The following is a 14,261-nucleotide window of genomic DNA, read 5'->3' as shown; positions in this document are numbered from 1 at the left end:
CCTTATGTAGTTGTCTGTGGTCAAAGGCCATTACCTTTGATCTTATAATCATTAGGGCAGGCGTGATAATGCCAGAGTCAAGTCAAAAACAAAGTAAAGAGGCAAACATGTTTTATAACAAAATGTTTATATGGTGCCATCAACGGTGTAAACTTTTAGGTTCAAACATGTTCTGCAGTGAAAATAAAACACACAAGTGATATAACAAAACTACGGTGCATATAATTTTTTGAGGCCATCTTGAATGAAAAGTCTATCAGAGATGCAGGATGGCATGTACGACATAGGCAACCAGAATAACTTAGCGTCCCATCCGACAGAGTAGCGAGTGCGAGGATGAACGGCAGTGATGGCGTGCTCCATACAGCTGACCACCTTCATCAGGTCCTTGTCCGTCAACTGATTAAACCTGTGATCCAACTTGTCAAGAGCTGAAAGAAGCATTTCACACATGTGGTTTATATACACAACAAGGCGACTCATTATTTAAGTAAAAAATCCTGATCAGTTCCTAATAATTTCCTAGGAGGTTTCTTGGAAAGAGTTTAGGAATTTAGACCCAATTATAGGTAAAATACAGACATGGTTCAATTGGTACACTAGCGAATAAGGAATCGCAATTAAACACTAAGCTAGTGAGTGCAAGGCAGATCAGCGGAACCAGCAAAAATGTGCAATTTATCTACAGGTAAACATACTGTATGTATTGTACTGTACATAGTATGATTATTTGAGAGTTCATTTAGCTAACTTTGTCTCAAAAGCCCGGGGGGAAAAAGGCAAGATTTTCTTCAAGTATTTATTTAGATTTTCCAGAAGGGGCTACATAATAAATGTTTCATGATTTTTTTTGTATACTGTGATGGTCTGAAGGTTTGACCGTGAAGATACTGCAGCTGTTTTTTTAGGTTAGTACTTTCTCTATTGTTGAATAAATTAATTGCGTCTTGCCCATGTGGGCAAAAAAAAATTAGCTCCATAAAAATGATAAGTTATGGGAAATAAGGGAACCTTAGAATAAAGCATTTAGCACCTTTAATTGATATCATTAAAGATGAAAGACAGACATAAGAAAACTCATCAGCATTTAAAAAAAAAAATTAATACAATTGGAGTATCTGTATCTATCTATCCATGTTTATTTATAAAGAACAATATAACTATTATCCATTAAATTCTACTACACTGTAGCTTAAATGTCAATAATTTATTCATTATAGTACCGAATGTGCATCTTAAAGACGATAAAGGGTGAGAAAATCAATACTTCTGGCTTATTTCTTATGTCTGACCTTTTCCCCTCAGTTAAAAATGTGTGTAATGATTCAATGTTTTGGGTCTATCGACTGGAAGTTTACCAGGGGAAAAAGTCGAATTCTGAAACACTACTGCGATGTGGCAGAACAGGGTTAGACCAGATTCCAGGAGTGATTAACAGACCTGCATGTCTCATGACAGGCAACACTCTTATAAAGAATAAACTTCAGCACAGGGCTGGTATTGACAGCATGGTAAACAGAATTAAAGCAGCTGTCCTGTAGTAGTGTTATGGCGCCGCTATCTGGAATAAGCTGGACAAATCTACATGGAAAGAGACGCGTCTACAGGCTTTGAATCTGGACACAAGTAACGAGTGTTTGAAATGGTAATCTGTCCTCGAACTGCCTCCGCACAGTCATCTGTTTTCCCTTCTACAATTGATTTTTAAAATGTTATTGATAACTTTTAAAGCTCTAACAGACAAGATTCAGTTGCAAAGGTAAGTGTGCCTATGGAGTCAAGGCTCTGAGACTCTGCAATGACCAGCCAGTGGAGATGCGGGAAGCAAGAACAGCGCCCATTTTAAAAATCTGTCTTAAAATCCCACTTTTACAAATTTACTTTCAAGGTGATTGTTTTATTATTGTACTCTTAGCTTACTTTGCCTGATGCCGTCTTTATGCGTTGTGATTAGACTTTACTTTCTTTTCTCCTGAGTGTTTCATGACCATATGCACTTTGTAACCTTGCGCTATACAAATAAAGTTTATTATTAAACAGACTTTGTTGATTTTGGGTATTAAATTGACTCTGAATGAAGCACGTTTTCCCCCTTGGTATCCTTCCTGAGGAGACATGACATAATAATTAAAGTTATCTATTATAGGATTTTGCCTCTAATGGCAAAAATAAAATGAATGAATAAAAATAGTTGAACTGAACAGTGGAGAGAAAAAGTTATGATTTATGCCATGGAGAAGGTGACAGCAAGGCTTTAACTGAAAACAGAAGATTATCTCCTCTAGGTTTGGTGCAGCAACTCACATCTCTTTAAGAAACCTGGTCCATAGTCGTTCTTCACATCCTGAGGTAATCTGTCCCAGAGCTTCCTCAGGTTGTTTTTCATCATCCCTGTATCTGTCACATTTGTTTTGAAGAAGCCTGGCTCAATGCATGCCACCTTGATTCCAAACGGTATCATGTTTAACCTGAAACACACAGAAGTCGCTGTAAATCAAGAAGAAGCTCAGGAGAACAACAAGTGCATGTAGCCCCTACACTCACCGCAGACTGTCATTGAAGGACTCTACGCCGTACTTGGACACGCAGTAGGGTCCACCAAACGGGCTGATTCTCCCAAACACGCTGGCGACGTTCACCACTCTTCCTTTGGCCTTCTTGACGTGAGGGAGGACGCTCAGTGTGACGTCGATCACACCGCACAGATTGACAGCTATCATGGCCTTGTAGTCCTCTATAGTGAGCCAGTCAGTGGGACCAGACGGCAGAGCGACTCCGGCGTTGTTCACAACAGCCCACAGGCCTGGAGCAGCGCAACCACAACAAGAGAATAAAAAACTCAAGGAGACGCAAATGATAATACTCAGATGCATTGCACTTTGCATCACCTAGAAGTGAAGTCACTGCTTCATGATGTGCGTTACTTATGAACCTGGAGTTAAAGGAATACTTTGAGACTCTAGGAAATACGGTTTCTTTGTATTTCTTGCCTGGAGTTAGTTGAGAATGACAACTGATACTACTCTCATGTCAGTACAGTAAGGCTATGACCAGCAGCTGGTTAGCTTAGCATAAAAACTGAATACAGGGAGAAAACCCTATCCTGGCTGTGTCTGAAGGTAACAAAATCCAGCTTCCAGCACCTCTAAAGCATACATTACATCTTGATTGTTTAAAATTAATTAAAAAAAAAAAAGACTTCCTGGAGTCTCCACTGGCTGTCCTGATGACAACAAACACACCAGAACTCACAGTGGCCTGCAAAGATAAGAATCCTGTACACAGGAAGTTAAAGCGGAAAGAAAAAAAAGCTAAGAAACGTTGTCACCATGAGCAACCACCAACGCATTAAGGTGATCGACCCCAATTTCTAGTTTATGCTAAGCTAAGCTAACTGGCTACAGTTTCATAATGAACAGACAGACACGAGATTGGCATCAATCGTCTCATCTAAACTCTCAGCAAGAAGGGAAATAATGCTGAGCTATTCCCTTAAAGTTGGATTAAATGTAAAAGTTTAATCAAACATTAAATGGCATATGAATTTTCTTGAGTCACGTAGATTTTTCTACAAATGCTGTAAATATCTCTTGGTTAGTGAGATTAACATAATACCCATGAGATATACAAACATTGAATGTTACCAGTGTAATGTGCACCTCAAAGCCACTCACCCTTCTGTCCAACCAACGCCTCGATGGCAGCTGCTGCTTTGCTGACACTTTCAGAGTCGGAGACATCTATGTGAACGGTGGTAAGTCTGTCGGAGGCGATCTTCTTCAGCTCATCCTCGCCCTTCTCAGTGTAACAGCCTGCGATCACAGGGAAGCCCAGCTTGTCTAGGTGTCTTGCGAGGAGATTACCAAACCCGCTGTCACAGCCAGTGATGTAGACATATTTATCTTCCTTGTTGGGCACTTTTTTACTTTCCCTGTACCAGCGAAAGGTGAACCAGAGAGGCACCAGTCCCAGGATATACAGGAACATATTTCTAAAAAGGTAAAGTAAACAAAAACACCTTATTATTACATTTACTCATTTAGCTGACGCTTTCATCCAAAGCGACTTACAATTGCTATATCAGAGGTCGTACGTCTCTGGAGCAAGTCTTGCTCAAGGACACATTGGTGGATGTATTATTATTATTATTATTATGAGCTTTGCATGACCTTTGAGAATGAATGGTTAGAATGAATGTTATTACCATAAATAATAAATACCACAATAACATCGTTTAGATTTATAATGTCAGTAGTGACACTGGCTCCGCACAAAATTCACAAAAAAAATGAAAAGACAGCTCATCTATTATCTGCATAATCTTCACTTTCAATGTTTAAACTCAAAAGACAGAACCCAAAAAGCAAGTGAACTTCTGGCCAAATACAACACAGACACAACATGTAAAATCTGCATGCAAAGAGTGACTTTATTGGGTTTTGGTTGGTGGAGGTTTTGTTAATGCTTTTACTTTCGACTGTGGCAGACATGCCCACAGAAATGACTGGGCCCCTGAAAAGGTCCAGTAAATGGGCTCTCCGCAGACCTGCTTTACTCATGTCAGCGCATGCTCTCTCTCTCTCTCTCTCTCTCTCTCTCCTACATAAACACATACATGGACTGCCGAATGCAGTGCACTTTAGATGTTTTGACGTTGCGTACAAAACAACCATTACTCATACCATTTTCAGGAGAGGGGGTTTTCATTATGAAACAGGCTATTTTTTACTAAAGAAACATTAAACAAAACTAATATAGACAGACTAAGACAATAGTGCAATGAGCAGAGTGCAAAGGATGCAGGAGTAAATTATCATCATTATTATGTCGGCAGTAGATGAAATATACAGGTACACATACATGTACACAGTGTGATGTACACAGTGTGATGGAGCATAATGAAAAGGATGCTGGAATAAATAAGTATTTTGTGCAGGTGTTATGCACTTGAAGTAGGTAGGTTTGGTATACAGTATGTCAATATAGCCATATGAACAGTATGAACAGCTCTGAAATAGATAACGAGAGAATGATGAATAAATAATAGGTGGTAGCCAGAAAACAGGTGGCTGATTAGAGGCAGAGTTACTGGGTCATTGCACAGGAGTTGTTCCTGACACCATGAGTCAGAAGTCAGCTGTTCAGAGCGATGGCTTGTGGGAAGAAACCGTTCCGGAGTCTCTTGGACCCAATCCCAATGTCCCCCCTAAGCCCTGAACCCTCACAGACTTTACTGATGTCACTTGGAAAGTGATTGAGTTTAAGAGGCTACAAGGGCTCAAAATGCTGTAAACAGGAACGGGACAGCACTTTGCCACTTTATCACGTTACCTTGACGACGCTGAAACACGTTGCACACTTTTTATTTTATGTTTTTGCCTTATTTTTAAGTCCTGCATGCTCTTGTCCTACAGAGTGGAGGAGAGGCCTAAATGTCAATATATATATTTGTAATTAATCAATACACTATTGTTGGCCAAATAGCATCATTAAGCAAAAACTAAAATAAATTATGAATAAACTAAGTGTGTAATAGGGTGATTGCATTCCTCTGCACCATCTTACGTTAAGAAAACTTTCTACATCAGCGTAGGTGTCGTAGGCAGATGTGCCGTGATACTTCTCTCGCTTCCGGGCTTCCCCTGGTAACCCCTGTGTTTAACGTCAATATCGCTATGAACTGTGGGCAATTCCCGCAGCCAAAGTCCGCAGAAATGCGGACTTACGAAAAGGGTCTATAAAGGGCTCAAAATGTCCGCGAGAGAGCCCTTGCGCACTTGACGATTTGACAGTGGGACACCCTGAGCCCTCACTGACTTCCCGGGAACGCGCCTCAAAGTCTGTGAGTCTGTGAGGGGGACGTTGTGATTGGGCCTTGGTTTTGGCGTACAGTACTCTGTAGCGCCTACCAGTGGTGAGAAGCTGGAACAGGTTGTGACTGTGGTGAGATGGATCTGCTGTGATGTTTCCTGCCCGTTTCATGACCCATCGCCACTACAACGATCAAAGGCTCCAGAACAGCGACTGAATGAAACTTCAGGTGAGACAGTTATGTCAGCTGCTGTTTCCGAGGTCAAGAATAAACCTTCAATCTAATATTTTATAGTTACAGTTTGTCATTAGTTCAACTCCTGCTGTACTTTTTAACACATCCCCACGCTCAGCAGATACTCCCTTTGCAATCCTGCACATATTATCTTCAAACTGATGACATTTTACAATTATAACTTCACCCATTGTATTACAACTTCTCATTGTGTTAGAGTTTGTATAATTTATTATCAAAATACTTTATCATAGGCTACTAGAGCTATTTTGATAATCGATTAAACCTTTTTTTAATGAAAGATGACAAAAAAAAGTGTCGATTCCAGCCTCTCAAAAGTGATTTAAAAAACAAATTATCTTTTAAACATTTTTTATCTTTATTTTCTAACTGCATGTATAGAGATGACCGAACATGGGGAATGACACATGACAACGACTGGACTTGAAATTTGGATGTTACAATTTAACATCAACGCCTCATCTAAGCCATGTTTCCCTAAAATTTGATAATTTGCTGATTTTCTTGGATCTTCTATTATGGTAAACTAAATATCTTTGGGTTTCTCTTAACTGAGAAATGACTGTTTAGATTATTGTCAGACAAATGAAATGATAATATATGAGCACTACTGTAGATCAAATGGACAGTCTCCTTTTCAAACACATACAGTATGATAAATGTATAAACTGAAAAGGATTTTTCTATGATCATGTCATAGCAGTGAAATGGCCCATCCCACATGGGAATATGGGCCTGGTGATTACACAAGGTATAAATCAGGACATCCAGCAGTTGACATTCATGTTCCACAGGAAAGACAAGTCATTTCCGCATACTATAATAAAAGAAAAAAAATGTGAAGCATGTTTAAGCAATGAGATTCCTGAACACCTATACCTCATTATAAAACAAAAAACTGAGACATGGCAGCTGGATAAACGCCCTCAAGAAAGAGTCTGCCTGATTAAACATGTAGACACATTTTTTTTTTTGTCAGCACTGACCCTTTCCATTGTGATGCCTCATGAGCCTAGTGAAATTTTTTAAGTATAAGAGCATTTAGGACAGGCAAATAAATTGAAATTAGGACGCCACTATTTTCAGTATTTATATTATAAAGATTTCTATTTTATTACCAGTTTCTACCCAACTTTGATTCTGCAGTTCCATCCCCAAATGGAGGAAAGAGGGCTGAATGCTGAAAAACACATGTATACAAGGAACAAATACATATTTTACTAATGTGTCAAACATGATTCATTTTGATTTTTAATCTCATTTTGTGTTCTACATAGAAAACATACATTGTTAAAAAACAAAAAAACACACCAAATGTAATGACTTCCTCATTAGCCTTGGACAATATAGGCCTACATAGTTACAGAGGTGGGACTGGTGAAAGATTTTACAAGATTAGGGCTCACTTTGGATAAAATTTTTTTTATCAAACCCACTTTGAGAGTGAAAGTATGTATCTTGTATCATGTATTAAGGGGAGTTAAATAATGATGTTAAAAGGAAGATCTAAATAAACAAATTACACATGGAGGCAACTAACAAAAATAACAACAATCAACGGGGTTCAGCTGATTATTTTCCTACTTCATCATTAACTCTGTAAAATATCAGAAGAAAAGTAAAAAATGGCCATTACAGGGATCGAGTCTATCGTTTTGTCTGAACTGTCCAAACAATCCTGCTGATCAATCCTGCTAAGTGACCGCAAATGCTTCAATCAATTTGCACATTTCTGGCAAAAATACATCACATCTAAACACTTGAAACACCACACCGGTGATCCATTATTATTAACAGCTGATTTCCTGTTAGCTTGGCTGTTGCTTTTAAGGAGCTAGAGCTGATTTTTGTCTTAGACATTGTTCCTCGCTAAAGTCACAAGCCGAGCAGGCTACGTCAGACTCACTCACGAGATGAAAGTAGCCTAAATCTCTGAATGAACGTTAAGTCTGGGATCACACCGTCGTGTTCATTATTAGCCAAGGTTAACAGGGCTGAGCTAGTTGAACATCTCTTCAAAGTGTAAAAAAAAAAGAAACTTACACGTGTATTTTCTGCGACCAGTACGATACATCCATCACTGTCGCAGAGCGGAGCAGCAGCTAGGACAAACACCGATATGGTGGGTATAAACTTCGTTTGTGTTGGGTTACCACTTCATTTGTCATTATTTAAAGGTAACTTCCGGTGAGTTTACCTGCCCCCATCTGGTCCATTGCTTTGGTCTGGCCTCTTTTCCACAGAAATAATGTGGCAAGAGCGCCATCTGCTGGACACTACATGGCACAGATAGATAGATAGATAGATAGTGTGTCTGCTATTTGTTTTTCCAGAGTTAAATTGCTTTACTAATTAAAATATAGAAGGATCAAATGTGCACTGTCCAACAAAAATGATTACTGATTACTGCATTATATTCCATTATTTTTTTATATTTTGAATTGTTACCCGCTGCCTAAATTTTGTTTCCCTATAGAAAAATAGAAACATTTCCACCATAAACTGGTGCAGAAAATATGTCCCCACCACTTTTCAACACAAAGTGACACCTTTGGGCAAAAGCCATAGAATTCTGTATCATTTTCTGTCTTAAAGTAAGAAAGAAGGAAAGAAAGGGGGAAAATACTCTCACTGGTCTTTAGAAGGTACACCTGTTTAATTGCTTGTTAGCTCAAATAGCTCATCAGCCAATCACATGGGAGCCGCTCATTACATTTAGGCATGTACACGTGGTCAAGACAATTTGCTGAAGTTCAAAATGAGCATCAGAATGGGGAAGAAAGGGGATTAAGTGACTTTGAACGTGGCATGGTTGACGGTGCCAAAATGCTGATCTACTGGGATTTTAACTCAAAACCAACTCCAGGGTTTACAGAGAATGATCTGAAAAAAAGAAAAGATCCTTTGAACGGCAGTTGTGTGGACAAAAATACCTTACTGATATCAGAGGAGAATGATCAGACTGGTTCGAGATGACAGAAAGGCAACAGTAACTCAAAAAAACACTTAAAACCAAGGTATGCGGAATACCATCTCTGAACGTAAAACACATTGACGCCAGACAGAGCACCTTTGGGATGTGGAGGAACGGGAGATTCGCGTCATGGATGTGCTGCCAAAAAACCTGCAGCAACTGCATGATGCAATCATGTTAATATGGACCATAGTCTCTGAGGAAAGTTTCACCTTGTTGAAAGTGTGCCACAGTTCTGAAGGCAAAAGGGGGTCAAACCCGGTACTAGCAAAGTGTACCTAATAAAGTGGCCAGTGAGTATACATTACATGATGATGGGGGCACTGAAGCTAGTGGTAGCAACCAGTTAGTGAGTGGTCCGTGGAGTCGGAGGACAACTCTGGACCACAATTCACATCTGCTAGTCCTTCACTATAGGCAGATCCTTGATTGTGAAGTAGTGGGCTGCAGATAAAATATTCAAGCCCCAACATCCACCTATGACAGAGTAGACAATTAAATGACAAAGCCACACAAGACGGAACTGCATGTGTCTATCCAGTCTTTTTTGAGGAACACGACTTCTTGGGCCAGAAAGTCAACTTCAACCTTTCAGTTTATACAGCAAAAGGAGACAGTTTGTGCATTTGTGGAAGGACAAGAGTTACATCTGACACTGACAGCGGGAAAATTGACATGCCGCTGGAAAGACACTAAGAAAATGACGCGTGTCCACATTTGTCTTAATGTGCTGGACCTTTCAGGAGAAACAACACCTCTTACATAAGAATGATGACTGATCAAAATAATGAAGTTACTGTTTAAGGCACGACACTTTTAGAGAGTAGTAGAGTTCAATTTTGAGATTTTGGTCTATTTTGCTTCCAAGTCTTCGACTTTAATGGAAAATACACATTTAGATGGTGTTTGTTGGAAGCTATCTGTAGATTTCTTCTAAACTAACCAAACAAACAAATCTGTATAGCCTATTTACAGTAACATAACCTTTCAGGGGAAAAGCCTCTTGAGGTAAGTCATTAACTGGGGAAGTACTGTGGTGATATGCTTTAGTTATTTTGTTTATCCTATTCACCTTGCCTTGTCTAGTGTATGCAAATCAGCACATTTTAATTAGTTAGTGCTTAATTTGCATATCAATGTGGAAATTGTGATTATGTTATTAAGACACACATTTTAGTGTGTTACGAAGAGCTAGGACTGTTTGTTGTTTTAGGCAGAGTCGCTGGAACACCTCATCCACACACAGACACTGACTGATTAGAGGGCGAGGAAGAACAGTTAACGTGGCTTTAATGATGAAGCACAACTCCAAATTACATAGAGCTTGGCGTTTCTGGTTTGCTGTTCACAGTTTGATTCTTTACAATTTGTCTCTGTTGTGTTTCTGTACTGTCTGAGGCTTTTTCTGTACCGGTATCTGCAATGAACAAAAGAAGGTGCGCAAGCTTAATGCGCACATGTTGAACTTAAACTTGGCTTAAACTTAGTCAACAGTTAACAAGTCAATTAGCATATTAAACATCAAATAAACACTGCTACACAAGTAACGTTACCTTTATTAGCACCGAAATCCGCCGCTTCATTTGCAAATCAAAATAGCTCATTAGCATTCGTTAAAGGGTCATTATAACCCACCTTCATCACAAACGCAGACAGGCATCAATGTAAAATCAACTAGAACGAAGGTACACCTCGTCAGCTGTCCAACGAGGTGCCTGATGTAAAAACAATTCAGCACTGAACAGTTCCTGCACAAAAACACAGTAATAACAGGGAATTTACAACATAGTGTGTTCACCTGTAGTGTCTCCATTGTACAATTAGCCTGTAGGCGTTAGTTAGCTCATGAGTCACACATGTTAGCAAGACACAAGTTAACTATATGTCTTTTGGCTAATTAGCTGGATACTCCAGGAACCGGCTGCTTAGTCTGTTGTTCATCACCATCACCTCCACACAAGCGGAGACATGGAGGGAGAGAGAGGGGGAGGGAGGGAGGACATCGGAACTGGACAAAGTCTCATTTCCAGACCTGATATTTTGATTTCTTTATTCAATAAAGACATTTGTTTGACAGGGAAGCTGCACGCAACACACACACACGCGCACACACACACACACACACACACACACACCGCTAGAGATGCACTTTTAGCTGTGAGGGACAAAGCCACAGATCCAGTCATAAAAACTGAGGCAGAATCTTTGGCTGAGAGGGCACGTGGATTTGCCTCTGACTAAGCACCTGCCAAAGATATCAGTGAGGAACTTATTGTGGAAGTTGCTCTTAAGCAGAAGATGCTGAGAACAACTAAATCCTAATCTTACTAGTCAGACCTGCATATTTGTGAATGGATGGGGAAGATAATGAACTGCCAAGCCTGGCACAAACAAACAATATAAACAACTTGTAAAACTAACAATATAATCAAGTCACAGTGCCATGCAATGGGACAGACACTTCACCTCCATGAAAGAAAGGACAACGGATTTCCAGAAACGTCAGATACACCTTCTCTGTCTCTATCCATCTCTTTGATAGCTGTCCCCCCCCCTCGTTTTAACTTTCTGTTAAGAGACATCAGTGAACCAGAAGACTGCAAGAAGTCACTGTTCTCAGCCAAAAAGCAGGACGGGCACATATCCACCTGTAAACCACAACATGTCGCTTAACTGTGGATAAACAAGAACTGGCAATTTATTAGCTTTAGAGCTGCTGGTATGTGGATTTAGTTAACTTTGGACAGAGCCATGCAAGCTGTTTCTGCCTGTTTCCAGTCTTTATAGCCTACTACATCTAAGCAAGCGCAAGCAAAAAAGCATCTAAAAAAATAAACTCCTTTAATGCAACATACAATAGGCTAATTAACTAGTGTACCACTGGAAAGGCCTGCTTAAATAAAAGACTCTTCAACTGTTTATTCAATGCATCAACTGAGACCACGGAGCGTAGGTCTGAGGAAGGAGCGTTCCAGTGTTGGGGTTACACGGACTGAGATGTAGCCTACCTGGGTGCTTGACCATGCAGAGCTATGTATGTCAAAAGGAGCACTTTGAACTGAATCCTGAGCATAACAGGGAGCCAATGTAATGAATACAGGATTGGCGTTATGTGATTTGTCTGGCTAGCCCTGGTCAAGAGCCTTGCAGCAGCGTTGTGGACCATAGACAGTTCAGGGACAACTTGCTGAGGCCTCTAACTTGGATGAAATAAATGCATGAATTACCTTGTCAAGTTGTGGTTTTGAGAGAACAGGTTTAAACTTATCAATGTTTCAAGATGAGATAATGAACGGGTAAAAGATTTGACATGTCGATAACACTTAGATTCCTGAGGTTTGATTGTACTGCTGAAGAAAGTGACCCAATTAGGCCTACTGCGTGATTGTGGGAGATATTCTTGATTCCATGTTCCACACCTGTATTTTCACACAACTGTTAGTTTAAGGTTCTCCATGACTCTGTGGGAGAGACCCAGATAAGTCAGATTATAAAACGGGTAGCTTAAATCAAGCAATCTGATAACGGGTATGACGTCGAATTCCTTCGCACAGATCCCTCCGCGACAAACAGGGTTCGAGTTATAATCTGAGCTTCGTGGGGGTCTCACGCCCTCTGCCCTTTATGGTAGGTAAGCCTATAATATTAAATTATTATAGGCTATTATTATATTACTATTATAGTTATTATTTTACGGCTGCCTGGTGAAACTTAAACGTCTGTTTATAAAATAAAGTCAAATTGTAGTGCGTTTGTTGCCATACTTGGTAACCTTTTTTCGGCGTCGGGCCAAACAATGCCCCTTAACGGTGATATAATAAGCGTAGGCCTATACCACGGCCTGTGGTGAGCTATTACTTAATTATCACACTGCATCTTTGACTAGAGCCCCCTCCTTCCTGTGGTATTATCAATCACCTCTGTTGTGAATAATAACCGGCTGTAAAGAAAGAGCAAATTCCGAACCCAGGCTGTCCTAACGGGCATTAACCCTAACTCTAAACCTTTTTTTGAAGTCCTTCTAATGATAGGTAATTAGGCAGGTAACCCGTGTCATTTAAATGTGTATTGTGTAATGATACAGCACCTGACAATAACAAATAGCCTTACGGTCATTAAACCCACTTTACAATCAAGAATAAAAAACATTTGTACCAAAGGATGCTTTTTTCTGTAACCAAATGTTAGTACATTTCATATTTTTAAAGATCCACCTGCGTTTGTTTTTGAAGTTACATAATATAGACATAAGGTACATATACACAATGAATACACATGGTCATTGCTCATTAGTTTGGTTTAGAGATTGAGTTTTTCCTTACAAAGGCAGTCTAGTAAAGGTCACAATGCTGACACTGCCCTTATCAGTCTAATGGAGGTGTAGATAATGGGAAAGTAGAGGCATAGGTTACCTGAAAATAAGATAGCTAAGATAGGAATTTACTCAGATGAGCCTCAGTGGTGCTGGTGGATTTCCAAAGAAACCAGACATTCAGCGAGTAGTCCAGGTACTGTACATTTTGCTTCTCTTCCACTATAAACTGCGTTAACAGTCAACTGGGATTTAATTATTGCTTAATGTCTTTGACTAAAAATGTTAATTACCTCCATTTTTACAAATTCTCAGTGTGTAAAGTAATGAGGATCTGCACATGTTAGCAGTCATTAAAATACACTTTTTGACATCAGTAACTTAACCATTCGATACATATAAACTTATATATATATATATATATATATATATATATATATATATATATATATATATATATATATGTAACCATACTGTACTTTACTGTAAGCATTTTCTTTTAGGATCAAAGAAAAGTGTATACATCTATAATGGCTCTGAGAATATAGCTCTGTTGATCTCATTTTGACATGACATATGATTTAACTGCATGGATCCCTCTACAGCTTAACATCCAAATTTTAATTTAGATTTTTTTTATTCACAGGTAACAAGTGAGAACACACTTGACTGACAGGGCAGGAAACATGAAGCAATCATTCAAACTTGCAACACAAGGTATAAATGAAAAAGGTGAGTTGTCTGTTTACACTGCAAATACACTGACCCAAAAAAATAATAATTTTGTGTAAAAACCCAGGTTATCAGAGGTAACTCTAGATATAGTTTTCCCTCTTTTTTTCAGCAGACATTGAGACTGGGTAAGTATATTGCAATTGACATTTCCCATAGTACACTATGTTTTAGAC

The 14,261-nt window shown here is 39.3% G+C and overlaps 1 protein-coding gene across 1 annotated transcript; it reads right to left on the bottom strand.

Annotated features, from left to right (window-relative positions):
* Window positions 1-108: 108 nt before the first annotated feature.
* dhrs9 (dehydrogenase/reductase (SDR family) member 9) lies at window positions 109-8,252 on the bottom strand. Its single transcript, XM_038720475.1, has 5 exons — window positions 8,111-8,252; window positions 3,675-3,991; window positions 2,545-2,803; window positions 2,305-2,468; window positions 109-431 (listed from the first exon to the last, which is right to left on the bottom strand). Exons 1-5 carry the CDS (start codon window positions 8,143-8,145, stop codon window positions 211-213), a joined length of 996 nt encoding a protein of 331 aa, XP_038576403.1. The 5' UTR covers window positions 8,146-8,252; the 3' UTR covers window positions 109-210.
* Window positions 8,253-14,261: the final 6,009 nt, after the last annotated feature.

This window comes from Micropterus salmoides, unplaced genomic scaffold (assembly GCF_014851395.1).
Source record: "Micropterus salmoides isolate LMB-PRFRI ecotype aquatic unplaced genomic scaffold, ASM1485139v1 Ms_hic_scaffold_15, whole genome shotgun sequence".
NCBI lineage: Eukaryota > Metazoa > Chordata > Actinopteri > Centrarchiformes > Centrarchidae > Micropterus > Micropterus salmoides.
The sequence above is the reverse complement of the archived record's forward strand: the minus strand, read 5'-3'. Positions and strand labels throughout refer to the sequence as shown.